Source organism: Alligator sinensis, unplaced genomic scaffold (genome assembly GCF_000455745.1).
Source record: "Alligator sinensis unplaced genomic scaffold, ASM45574v1 scaffold1291_1, whole genome shotgun sequence".
Classification (NCBI taxonomy): domain Eukaryota; kingdom Metazoa; phylum Chordata; order Crocodylia; family Alligatoridae; genus Alligator; species Alligator sinensis.
The window spans coordinates 1,720,700-1,733,154 of NW_005842219.1; the positions used below are offsets into that span (position 1 = coordinate 1,720,700).

At 44.2% G+C, this 12,455-nt stretch overlaps 2 protein-coding genes across 8 annotated transcripts in view; both read right to left on the reverse strand.

The window, feature by feature from the left end:
- Nucleotides 1–1,303, reverse strand: part of GTF2I (general transcription factor IIi) — a 110,013-nt gene extending 108,710 nt beyond the window's left edge. Inside the window, 1 exon segment of the mRNA XM_025208072.1 lies at nt 1,285–1,303. The gene's annotated coding sequence lies outside the window, so the exon portion shown is untranslated.
- An 8,132-nt stretch (nt 1,304–9,435) lies between these two features.
- Nucleotides 9,436–12,455, reverse strand: part of GTF2IRD1 (GTF2I repeat domain containing 1) — a 167,320-nt gene continuing 164,300 nt past the window's right edge. For all 7 annotated transcript variants that reach the window (XM_025208080.1, XM_025208081.1, XM_006027029.3 and 4 more), the window contains 2 exons: nt 11,895–12,031; nt 9,436–9,843 (listed from right to left, as the gene is read on the reverse strand). In XM_025208080.1, the coding sequence (XP_025063865.1) occupies nt 9,775–9,843; nt 11,895–12,031 (206 nt within the window). In that variant the 3' untranslated portion in view covers nt 9,436–9,774. The remainder of the gene's footprint in view (nt 9,844–11,894; nt 12,032–12,455) is intronic.

Below are 12,455 nucleotides of genomic sequence, written 5' to 3' on the forward strand. Positions count from 1 at the left end.
ATCACACGACAAATTAACCCTGAGAAACACTAGTTCCCTAAGGCACTTTAAAATAGAGCACCTTCATCTGATACCTCATTTGAGGAGGGTTAATTTTTCGCACAGACACTTTAAAAGTGCTCTGCAGCTGTGCACGTGTCACAGCACTTTTAGGGTGCTGCTCACGTGAAAAATTTAACTTCTGCCTGCGCCTAAAGTGAGAGGCTCATGATAAACACAGAGCTTGATTATGCCCTCATATAAACACATCTGTAGCAATAGAGCTAGAGAGGAACCTTCTAGGAAATAAATGCTACTGTTCTGGCAGGATTCTGCCTTCTTTTTCCACAAAGCATGTTAAGTCAGACCTGTGGCTGACACAACCATGCTACATGAGACTCAGTCAGAGACTTTAGCCCTCAACACAAGTTATTCATAGTATGTTATTGGACATGAGTATAGTGGGAACAAATTTCAAGCACGGTCTTATTTCCCAATACTTGCATAGCTAATTAGGGCTCTTGACACTCTCAGATATGCAGCCAAGAGATGTTTAACTAAATGATTTTATACATCTTCCTGCTAATTCAGAGACCCAGATGTAAACTCTGGCATTTAGAGACAAGGATTTTGCATGTTTCCTTGAGATGTCTGGGCCCATAAATCAACAGGACACTTGGACTGGAGAGACACACACAGGCCTGAAATTCAGGAGGCTTAGATTGTAATCCCAGCTCTGCCATGAATTTCCTCTGGGACTTTGGCCTGGCTTCTAATATTCCCTGTGCCTCAGTTACATCACATGTACAAGAAGAGGACTATAATGCATAGACATATTGGGGGCTTGATGCATTAATATTTGTGAAGTGCTTTAAGATTATTCAAGGAAAAAATGCTCCACACCTGCAGATCCCTAGTCAACTTCACAGCATTTGTTTGAATGCTCTTACAGCCCTCCCTGTTTGTATAATTTCAGAACAACTTCTCACCACCTAAAGATAACAAGGTTTAAGATCACCCCACAAAATCCAAAAGACCATACATCCAGCCAGGTTCCAACAGTCCTTGATCCCTTTACCTACAGAGCTGTCTTTTCTATAGCTGCAGAAAACTCAGACCCAGCTTCTCTGCTGAGTTCCAGCCCAGAGCCCCTATGGTAAACAGCTGAAAAAGGCAGTACAGATATGCACTTAGTCTGATACATATATTATTCAGTTAGTCCTAGAAGCATAAGATTTTGTGCACTCCAAACAGCTGGAGACCATCTCTTTTCAACCTTCACTACTTCCTTGGGCTGCTGCCTACCTTCACTCCTGGTTAGTCTTTTTTCTACCCTGTCCTTGATATAGCTTCTCTCAGCTTGTGTTTCTGAAATCTCCCTACCTACTCCTCCACTCCTTTTGCCAGCTGTAGCCTGTTATAGCATCTCTTTCTAATCAGCTGTTTAGTCTAGCTAGGAAAATAACTAAGCCCTTCATTAACCCTTTCCAGGCTTTTGCTGTGAGACATCTAATATAAATAAATAAATATATATATAAATGTTTTACTAATACAGGTCCCTAAATAGCTTGAAACATTTTGCCTTTAGTCTCTGTGTCTGTTTCCCCATCTGTAAAATGGGCATAACATCACTCCCACCCCATTGATGGTAGGCAGAGTCACTGATTATGTATTTGGAGTCCACATTTTGGAAACATGGGGCAAGATTTTTTTTAAGACATCCTGTTCCCTCTGGACCTCCCTAGGAACTGAGTAGCCCCATCCTCTGCAGCTTTGAAATCCCACTGTTGGATCACAAGGAACATGAAGCCACCTTCATATAACAAGCAGCCCTTTGGGGGTTACAGCCTGTCCCTTCAGGAGGCCCCTTTTCATCATCTTATTAAATCACTTACAAATAAAAGTCTTCAGTTATGGTTCACACCGATTCATCCCACGGTTCTATGTCACAAAAGTACTAGCTGAAATGGAGTTACAAAATTAGCATGAATGCATGCCAGTTCAATTCAGATACAACAATCTGCGTTCATATTCCATGGATCCGTTAATCTGAATCTGAGACAGCTGTTTAATATATTCATCTAACAAAGATTTAGATGCTCCACTAGCAGCATGCTCATGAGACACTGGAAAATCCTCCTTTCCCCCCCATATAAGTCCATAAGTTTATAGTCACCTGTGCTAGTTTATAGTCACATGTGTGGAAATCCAGCCCTCTTCACTACAGGGCTACTTTTAAGAGACAAGAACGGAGCGTGTATTTTCACTTTGCTTCACACTAACGCTATGTCCCTCTGCTCAAGGACTCTGCTGTTACCATAAAAAGGAGCAGCATGTATACGCTAGGAAGAGAACAAACCTCCAAGATGCAGAGCTGCCCTGTCAGTTATTTGCCATTCACATCTTGCTCCAGTGATACCCCACTGAAGTAATTAGTGATTTGTGATACACTTCTTATTCTTCAGGTTTCACAGGCACACATGGGCTTCATATTTGGGCTCAGGATTGAGACTGCAAAGGCAAACAAGTTGCCTGGTTCCTCACCGCCTTCCATCCTGTGCACCCTTGTCAGACAGGTGTACAGTGTTGTTACCAAACAAAAATGGCAATGGCATCTGCCCAAATAATGGCCCAAGGGGCAAAGCAGCCAAAGATCTGGCCCAAGGTTTGGGCTCTCCTGCAAGAGAAAGTTACATTTAATGCTAGAACTAATGCAGATCCATATGGGTCAATGTCTGAGAGATTTCCTTGCATCAGATTGTGGCTCTACCCAAATGTGCCCAGACTGAGCTGCATTTTAAAGTGCTGAACGTTTGCATATGGCAGGAGATAAACCCTGTCATTAGCTAGTTTGAAAATGACCTTGGAAAAAGCAACAAACTTCAAATAACAGCCACGCAAACTCTGCTCAAAAACATGCTTGCATTGGCAGTAGTCACACATTGCTATTTTCTTTAACATAAGAGCTGGACTTTGAAATGCCCTGAATGTTTCAGTGTTGTTCAGTGGGTATGTCTACACGAGATGCTTAATGCGCAGAAGACTAAGTCTACTGCTCATTAGTGTGGTTGGCAAAACCCAGGCTAATGCACTAATGCGCAACAGATTTAGTCTAATGCACATTAACGTCACTAAAACAGCATTCATCTGCACTAATGCACAATAGTGCCATTAGTGCAGGTACTAAACTGCACTACCTGTCGTTACAGGTACTAAACTCAATGCACTGCAATTACAACGCGTTAATGAACGTGTAGACGTGCCCAGTATTCCCTAACAGGGCAGTAGTGTAACTTCCAGATTTATGTGGAAATGAGAGGAAAATCAGGTCATTAACTACTACATTATCTACTAAATTAGTGGTCCCAACTCTGCTGACCATTAATGTCCATGGGTTTATTTTGGGATTAATCAGTGGCATTACTTTGAAGAAGCTGAATGGTATCTGGGCCTTTATCTGTAGGAAATAATAGAGGGAGAAAATGCATGGCTCTAGACCATCCTGGATACTTTAAATGCCAAGCCAGGGCCCAGCATCCTCCTCTAGTATAAATAAGTGATGCTCCATTGAAGTTACTTTAATCCACACCAGCTGGGAACCTGTCTCCTTCTTTTCAAGGGAAAAGAAAAGGATTATTTTGAAGATGACTGAACTCTCTGAATGTAAGAGAGAAACCCATTCTTCTTCTGGAAACTATGCGGAAGGGCTGCTGCCACCACATGGAAAAGCTTGGAAAAGTTTCCTATTCTGTTGAGAGAGAGAAAAAAATCAGCACACAAGCAATTGCCTCTGGATTTCCTACCCTGCATCCCTTCTAACTAAAGAACTTGTATGAAAAAAGGAGCCAGACCCGATACCCCGCTGTCCTGTAACTGTGGGGTGACTTGCCCCAGCACCAAGTGAGTGAACTTAGCTAAATAAGCACAGGTGCAGCACAAATGAAGCAGCAGGCTCCTCTTTCTTCATCATTCCTCTTGCCCACTGCTTATTCCCTGAAGTCACAAGCCTCCTCCACTTTACATCATCCTATGTGGCGGCTGTGAAAATGTGAAAGGTTTTTGACTTTAAGCAAGGAATGGCATGTGTAGGCTGTCTGAACTTGCAGCTGTAGTGCCTCTAGGTTTAAGACGATGGGAACGTGTCTTAGCAAACACATGTTAACTACCACCTGCCAGCACGCTTACTGAGACAAGACCCAACAGGTGGAGCCAAGTCCTCTGCTTCAACTTGACCGGCTGTAAAGTACTAGGTGACTTGTGCGAGCCATGACTACTGCAAGGTGTTCAGATATACTACAGTAATGAAGGTGGTATAACAATCTGTGGAGCAGAGCAAGATTGGACTGCACTTGTGTCTTGAATCAAGCCTCTTTCTCTTTTGCATTAGTGGAATTCTTCCAAAAAAACAGGAAGAAATGAGTCAGTAAGTGCCAACAACCCATCCAAAAATTCTCCTTGGTTCCTTAGCTGCTTCCTAGGTATTTGCTGCATTATCTGAAGGGGGAAAAAGCAGGATTTCTACACTGTATCCAGCTGGCAGTTTGATTTTGCTCAAGATGTGGTTGACAAACCCATGATTTCACTGAAATGTTTTGCAAAGTGTTTTCTCACAAATGGTTTCTGGGTTCTGAATAAAAGCACAGATGCTGTTTATGCTACTTCTCCAGCATCTTGGTGTACTATATTTTTAAAAAATGATTTGAATCAAAGCTCTCATTCTTTAATTAAACTTCATTTAGCTGCCATCTGTCTGGGATCAAATGGTTTCATGTTTTGCAACTCTTAATGAGGATTGTTATTGGATTTGTAAACATACACACACAAAAAATCACCAAAGTCTTTGAAAAGTAATAAATGAGAAATGTGGCTGAAGTGCTAGGATCTGCATCTTCAGTGCTCTAATTGCAAGGGAATAGATTCCATTTGGCACATAATCATGTTATATACAAAACTGGGTACAAAAATATACTACAAATGAAAAGATCAAGATTAGGGAAACTGCTGGAATTACACCCAACTGAAAACAGTAATCAAGCAATAATCATCATTTTTCCAAAGTGGGGAAAGTACAGAACTGTCCTCTCAAATGTTTTCACAGTCCATCATAACAAAAGAAGCAACGGGGCGACTTTTCTAACCTGAAGTTAGGTACTGATTCTATATGGGACTCAATTGGCACAGACTCCAATGGGAAGGAGTGGCCTTCACGTCTGAAAACTGAACGATAACGATCCTGAAAGTATGGACGCACTGAGAGCAGGACTCACTGTGCTAGGTGCTGTATCCACACATCCTCAGAGGCAGTCCCTGCTCCAAGGCGTTAAATACCCAAAGCATAAATTGACAAAGATTTTATTAACCATGTGTTGAAACCGAGGCTCAGGGAGATCAAGTGACTTGACTGGAGTCACACCAGAACCTGGTGGAAAATAAAGGAATTGAGCCAAGACTTGCTGGGTCCCAGTCAAGAGCCTTAAACACAGGACTTTCCTTCTTCCCCTCAGGCCAGTTTTATTTGGGTTCCTGGAGGTGTCTGGGTTTTGGTACTCAAGGGAGAAAATGTTGGCCCAACAGCCTACCGATGCAGCACACCCATCACCTTTGATCCAATTAAGTGAACAAGAGTGGATACAGAAAGGAACAGAAAAAAAAAGAGAATAGGAGAGGAAAATGGAAGATTTAAATTGTTCTTTTGACATGACTAATACTTCTGGCAGCCATTTTTATTGGGAGCTCAGGAAAAGTAGAGTTGAAACAGGGCAGTACCCAACCAGCCTCATCATCAGCTCCTCAGCATCGTTATGTGGCTGAGCACTTCTCTGGATTAGCCCTTCAGATCAGAATTTCCTGGTGAAATCATCGTATTCTTGTAACACAGGAGAGGTGAGGGGCTGCATAGGTTTTCATTTCTTTGTCATTCCACCTTGGGCACAGGGGTTACAGCTTTTCTTTCCGAGCCCACCCTTTCTGGCAGGGTTGTTAAGCCTTTCTGCAACTAACGGGAGTGTTTGAACTGTGGTCCCAGTGCTTAAGGGGGCCCCCGTTGCAAAAGCGGCACTACGGTATAAACCTGCTGGATGTCCAGGAAGTTTTGTGTGTGTCATAAAGCTAACTGAGGGCCAGTCATGGAACTGCAGCCTAGCTAGCAAGGTAGATTAATGCACAGCGATGCGGGGAGATAGGTTTGAGATGCAACTGGCTTCTGATTTCCTTTTGTACCTCCCTGGCAGTTGGGAAGCTTTTCACCTTTTAATTCTGTTAGACTGAATAATTTGTCCCCAGTGTAAGTACAATTTTCTTGTGTCCTGACTAAACTCTGCTGGCTGAATTTACCCAGTGGCTTTTAACAGAAGTACTATGCAGTGCATTAGGCCTCTAATTCGGTAAGAACTCAGCTCCTTACACGGATGCAACAAACACAGCAGTATTGAAATCCGTGGTAAACTTGGTATGATGTTATATGTGGTGTTGGTTAAGCACTGGAATGGATTGCCAGGAAGCTTCGCTAATCTCTGCAATTGGGAGTTTCTAAGTGTGTGTTAGATAAATGCCTGTCTGGGATGGTTTAGATAGGGATGATCCTGCCTTGAGCAGGGTTTTGGCTCACATCAGCAGTTCTCAGCCATCCTCAAAGCACCACTTGTGAAAGCTAAGAGCTGGCATTTTCCTTGTTTTTTTGACTATGGAAAAATAATAGAGCAATTCTTCTGTTGCAAAGAACTTAAAAAGACCACAGCAGGTCATAACGTTTGGACCCTATGGATCTCTGGGTTTATCTTGTGAGTCACGTGTAGGTTTGCACACCTGACAGTGCTAATACTAAGCAGTAACCCATAGCACCTTAAAAAGATCTTGCAGCACCCTGGTTGAAAAAAAATCACTGGATTAGATGGCTTCCAGCCCTGTTTTTTCAGGAGTCTAGAAATCTTAGTTCATGATAAAGTTATTCAATAACCTTCAGCTTTGCCATGTTAACTTACTAAAAGAAAACACAAGTCAAAATATAATGAATGCCACCTGCTAGAGGGTACATATTCTGCTTGATTTGTCAACAAATCCAAGCAAAAACACATTAATTTTGGGAAAGAAAATTGTATTTTTTATCTTTGAATTTCTTTTTTTTCCCGTAACTGGAAGGGCTGCAGGTTGGAGCAATGAGCTGACACAGCGGTAGCGGAGTCTGGATGTTGACTTCAAGCGATCCGATGTCAAACTGCACTTCTAATTTGGGTCACAGATACAAGTCTCCGTCTCTCTTTTGGTTATTAGCTTTGTTCCTCCTTTACCACTTGGTTGGGGCTTTTATTGTGTCAATTAATTTTCATTGACCTCCAGCAATGAAGAGACATCAAGGAAATCTAAATGAAATCCTAGATGTTTTGAAAGAACTCACAAAAGGATCCAAACCTTTCTGTGGGAAGTGAAAAGATGGGGACTTGGCCTAGAAAGCTCTGAAGCCCTTAAAACAAATCCAGGGGCATAATATTATAAAGGGTTCTCAATCTGGCTTCTTTTCTGGAGTCAGTGCCCTCCCTTCTGTTTGGGATGCAATTAAGACGCCGTAGACCAGGGTGGCCAACCTGCAGCCCACGTGTCACAAATGGCACAGAAAGCCTCTCTGTATGTCACATGGAAGATCAGGAAGACGACAGGCAGCAGAGTGGAAGATTGGCTAGGAAGCAGAAAGTAGAGCAGGAGATCAGGCAGAGATCACAGGGCAGAGCAAGGGGATGCGAGTGGTGCTTGGGGAGGGTGTGGAGCTAGTTTGTGGCATGCCTGCCAAACAGGTTGGCTCCCACTACTGTACAGATTGCTCCCTCTCCAAAGCAATGCTGCCTGCATCATTATAAATCAAGTCAACTGACCCGATACAGTGATACAGGTAGGATGTCTGTAACAACCGCTTTCCAAAATTAATTCTTCACTCCCCAGCTTGGAACACTGCAAGAAAACTGCCAATTGGGGATTTCTACTGCTGTCCAATTGCAAGATGGTTTTTAAGGTGAGAAGCAACATGCAGCTGGAATGACACCGAGCATCAAGTTATCCGCATTCATTTTTGCCTAGAGTGGCTGAGCCATCTTTCTCCATTACCCTATGCTTCTTCTTCCTATCTCATCTCAAATGTGCACAATGGGTCTACTCTATCCAGGCTCTTGTATCAACTCTCTTTTCTATAGTATCCGAGTACTTGACCTATTCTATCCTACTTGTGGATTTCAGTATCTCATCTCCGTGTGAATGCAAGTTAAGTGCATGCTTGACGAGACCCGTTGGTCAGCTAGATGAGACTCCATGGCAAAAAATGCTAGCACAGGGGTGCTCAACCTTCCAGCCCCCTGTGTTGAGTGAGTGGCATGGGGCCAGTCAGCGGAGCAGATCCTATACAGGCAGAGTAGGTCCACAAGCTGGATCCAGTGTGATGTCAGTCTCCAGGTCTCATCCAGCACACTGGCTCAAGCCTAGGCATTGGATCTGGCTGTGGACTAACTCCACATGCTGTTGCAATCCAGAGCAGGGGGCTGTGTCACAGGGAGCAGAGTTTCCTATGGGTCTGGAGGTTTGCTGACACAGAAGTGGTGTTTTGATTGCTGCAGCTCTGGAAATGCCTCCACCACACCATGGAGATGACAGGGGGACTGCAGCAATTTACTGGACATCTGCACTGGTTCAAATATGGTCCATCAGACAATGATGGGGGCTGGAAAATGGGGAACACATCATCACACGTTACTCAGCCATGCCTAATGGTAGACAATTTTGGTTTAGAAATCACCTAGCTTCTTCTGTCCTCGGATGAATGAAGTTTACTAAAGGAGCTTCCTTTAATCCATAAGTTTTCAGGCTTTAAAAAAAAAAAGGATTACAACTGCCTGGTCATGAATTTGATGCTTTGAAAAGGACTGAACTTTTGAGAGGCTGCTAACTCAGACAGTAGCTGATTCTTATTTGGGAAGGAAGGGTGGAGGGAGCCAGACCTAGTCAAGTCCCAAAACAGAGCTTTCCTGGGATTTAAGGAGGGCCTGGGCCATGAGCAGGCTTTCTGCGCAGGGGCACATTCCACCCCATGTTACTCAACTGAGGAATTTTGTGAGCTATGGGAAGAATGCCTCTCTCCTCTCTCATACACACCTAAATGAGGCACGTGAGCCTGCTAGGGAACCAGCTGCGGGACCAATAATGTCTTCTACACAAAGATGCCTTTAGCCTTCCCTAAATGGTTGGATAAAATGTCCTTCAAATGAGCTTACAGGTAATTTCTGCTCACTTAAAAGCCACTTTAGGCTTCTAGAGTGGTGCCAAAGGGTTTCAGTGGAACTGAGGACCCAGAGCTCCCTTGTTGAGTGTTTGCTCATCCATACCACGGTGCTACTGGAATTTAGTACATGGTTTCCAATATCAAAAAAGGCTATAATTTGGAGAGACTGGTGGCAAATGAAGCGTGAAAACAATGCATCAAACATCTGGGGTCCAAACAACAGGCTCATGACAGCTTTTATTGTGCAGCGAAAGTATGACAAGAAGGTTTGCGGCTCTCCCTCAGAAGATGCTGTTCTGTGCTTAGTTTTCTCTCTCCCAGCATTTGGCAATACCACAAATAATAAAAATAAGTACCTTTAAGAGCAAGGCAACACTTTTTATTTTTATTTAAAAAGGCCTTGATGGCAGGAATATAGTGTAAAAATCATTGGAAAAAACTAAAAGGCATTGATACATATTAGAATATACACTTTTTACATAAATTACATTTATTTATTTACTCTTTTATTTGAGGTGCTGATTCAGTATTGAGGTCTAATAGTTAATCGGTCCCGGGATCTGGACGTTTAGACCACCATAGTCTAACATGTACATGGGCCATTGCTGAAAGAGAGAGAGAGAAAACAAAATTCATTGTTAAGGCACAATACAGAGACAAGCATTTATCCAATCTCTTATGGTCAGACACAGGGCAAAGCTCCCACTTTCCAAGGAAAGATCTCTCTTTCCCCTCCTTCTTAAAATAAAAAAATAACACCATAAAAGTGGACATAAATCTTTTAAATGTATTAATATTTCTTTCTTGTGCTTTAAACACACTTCATACTTCATTGTCAATCCATAAACTGAGGCCAGATCCTCAGCACTAGGTAAGCATGAAGGGACAAATCATTGCATCTCAATTGATTTCACTTTCTATAGTTGTGTCTTGGAGTTTCTGCTTGAAGCCACTTCACACCTCTCCCAATAAGACTGGCCTATAAAACATAATAAAGCTACCTCTCATCATGGCCAAAGCCAACTGAAAGCTAGGGTATGTTAACAGCACCTCCCGAAGGTTGACGGGACTGGTTTATACAAAGAATACAGTTACGTGTAAGCTTCTGATCCTTAAAATTTGTGTCTGGATCTGGTGAAGCTTGTTCAAAGGCTGAGAGTTGTCATTACAATGTCATAACCTTACCTGCCATATTATGATCCCCAGCACTCCACCTCAGCAGTCATGTGGAGCTATGTTCCTGCACACAGTGCAGAAGGGAGCAGAAGGATGGATAGGACTATGCAGGAGGGCAAAGCAACTACACTGCAATGTACCACTCTCAGGGCCTTGTTACGTGGTAATTTTAGGTGGCTGTCTTAATCCCTGGCTTGGCTGCACATTAACACTTTTAAGTGTCTTTCTTATAGCACTCATGCAGCTCAAAGTTACACCAGTCTAAGGCAAGGTTCTCTCTGATCCGCACAACCCAGCTCCTGTTCCATTAATATGTGGCCACTGCCCACAGCTGTGCTGCTCAAGTTGGAAGTCCTCCAGTATCTCAGGATACCAGTGCCTCTCCCCCACGGTGTTTCTGTGCACAGCTGAAGATGGCAACAGCTTGAGGCAGGTCAGGGCCAGTGGGAAGGGAGCGGGGAGTGAGGCATGGAAAGTTAGAGCTGGTGTACCAGGATGCTAGTGCAGGGCAGGCAGAGCGTGGCCCAGCACAGGAGAAAAAGGAAAGCTGCATGAGGCAGTGCTGAGGATGCAGAGGGGCTCTGGTACTGGCTTTGCTGCTCGGCCCAGCGGGGCCCTGACGGCTCCATTGCTGCCCAGCCCGGGAACATTGCACCGCACCACCCTGCTGGTTTCCTCCCACAGCACCATGCCATGCCTAGCGGTGGCAGGCGACAGGGGCTAATGAAAGCTTGTCCTGGTTCACCAGCCCTGCTCACCAGGCCTCTAGTGACAAGCCACAGCTGTGCAGGTACGGCAGTCAGGAAAGGTTTTTAGCCTTAAGGTGTGACCGCTCCAAACTTGAAGCTAGCACGAAGCCAATCAACATTGTGGAGGTCGCAGAGTAAGGAATAACAAGGCCCTCGAGGACGGATCCTGCAAGGTGCTGCCATTAGAGTCACAGGAAGCACTCAGGACCTTGCAGGATTTGAGCCCTCGATGCCTATCTGCAGCAGTGCCAGGTCTAGATTTCCTGCAGTTGTGGAGAGTGGTAACAGCAGCTTTATGCAATAGGTCTCTGTCTCAGGACAGGATATTTTATGCCAGGTAAGTGCATAAATAAGACGTTCCTGTCCTGTCTGCTACCTCCCTTGAGTGCAGCTTTAACACATTGCTGAGCGCTTTATCAGTGGATGCTGGTGGAGCCTGGTGAATGGCACGGCTCTTTAGAGCAGGCTGAGCTGCTGCAGGAGAGATGCAGAGGGGCCACATTAATTGCTTTCAGGAACCACAGTGAATTGGGCAGTGGCTCTAAGGCTGGTGCTACCTATGCTGTATGCTGGTACACCGTGACCTGTTTTATGCCAGATTTGGTGCTGCCATTTTATATTATCGATGCTAGTGTATCTCAATATAGCAAAAGAGAGAGAGGCTGGGTGGGTGGTCTAAAATTTAGAGACAGAAAGATAGATAGGCAGGATTAATATGCAGAAGGCTTTACCACAAGTGAGATCTGATTTGTTGATGATGTGGATTCCATATTGGAAGAGGACGAGGAGGAGGAGGAGGAGGAGGAAGATACCGAGTTCCCTTCGGAGATCCTCTTCCGCTTTCGCTTGGGAACACTGTTGTCTTTTTCTGAAGGGAAGGGGGAAAAGCTGGGGTATACGGAAGGGCTAGGAAAGGAAGCAAACACCCTCTTCCCACCCCTCCCTCTTTCCAAGCTGATTTAGGACCCTGGCCTGTAAGAACAATTTCTTGGTTTAATGAAACATGGAGTAACTCCACCAACCAACTCTGCCTACTGCTCCAGAGGCCTTCTCCCTGCCTCTGCCAGCCAGGGAAAAATGATGCACACCCTTTTCTTTTACTCTCTGGTCAGAATGTCTTCTTCCTTTACCCACATCACCCATGTGACAGGCAGGGAGCCCCTAAACCTTCCCTGGATGCTGCTTTCCCTGGTCACAGGTGGACCCAAGTCCTCTCTTTACACACAAGACCCCTCTGAAGTCACCAGAAGTCACAATGCTCTCCAAGCTTTTTTGATTCTCAGCTTCCTGCT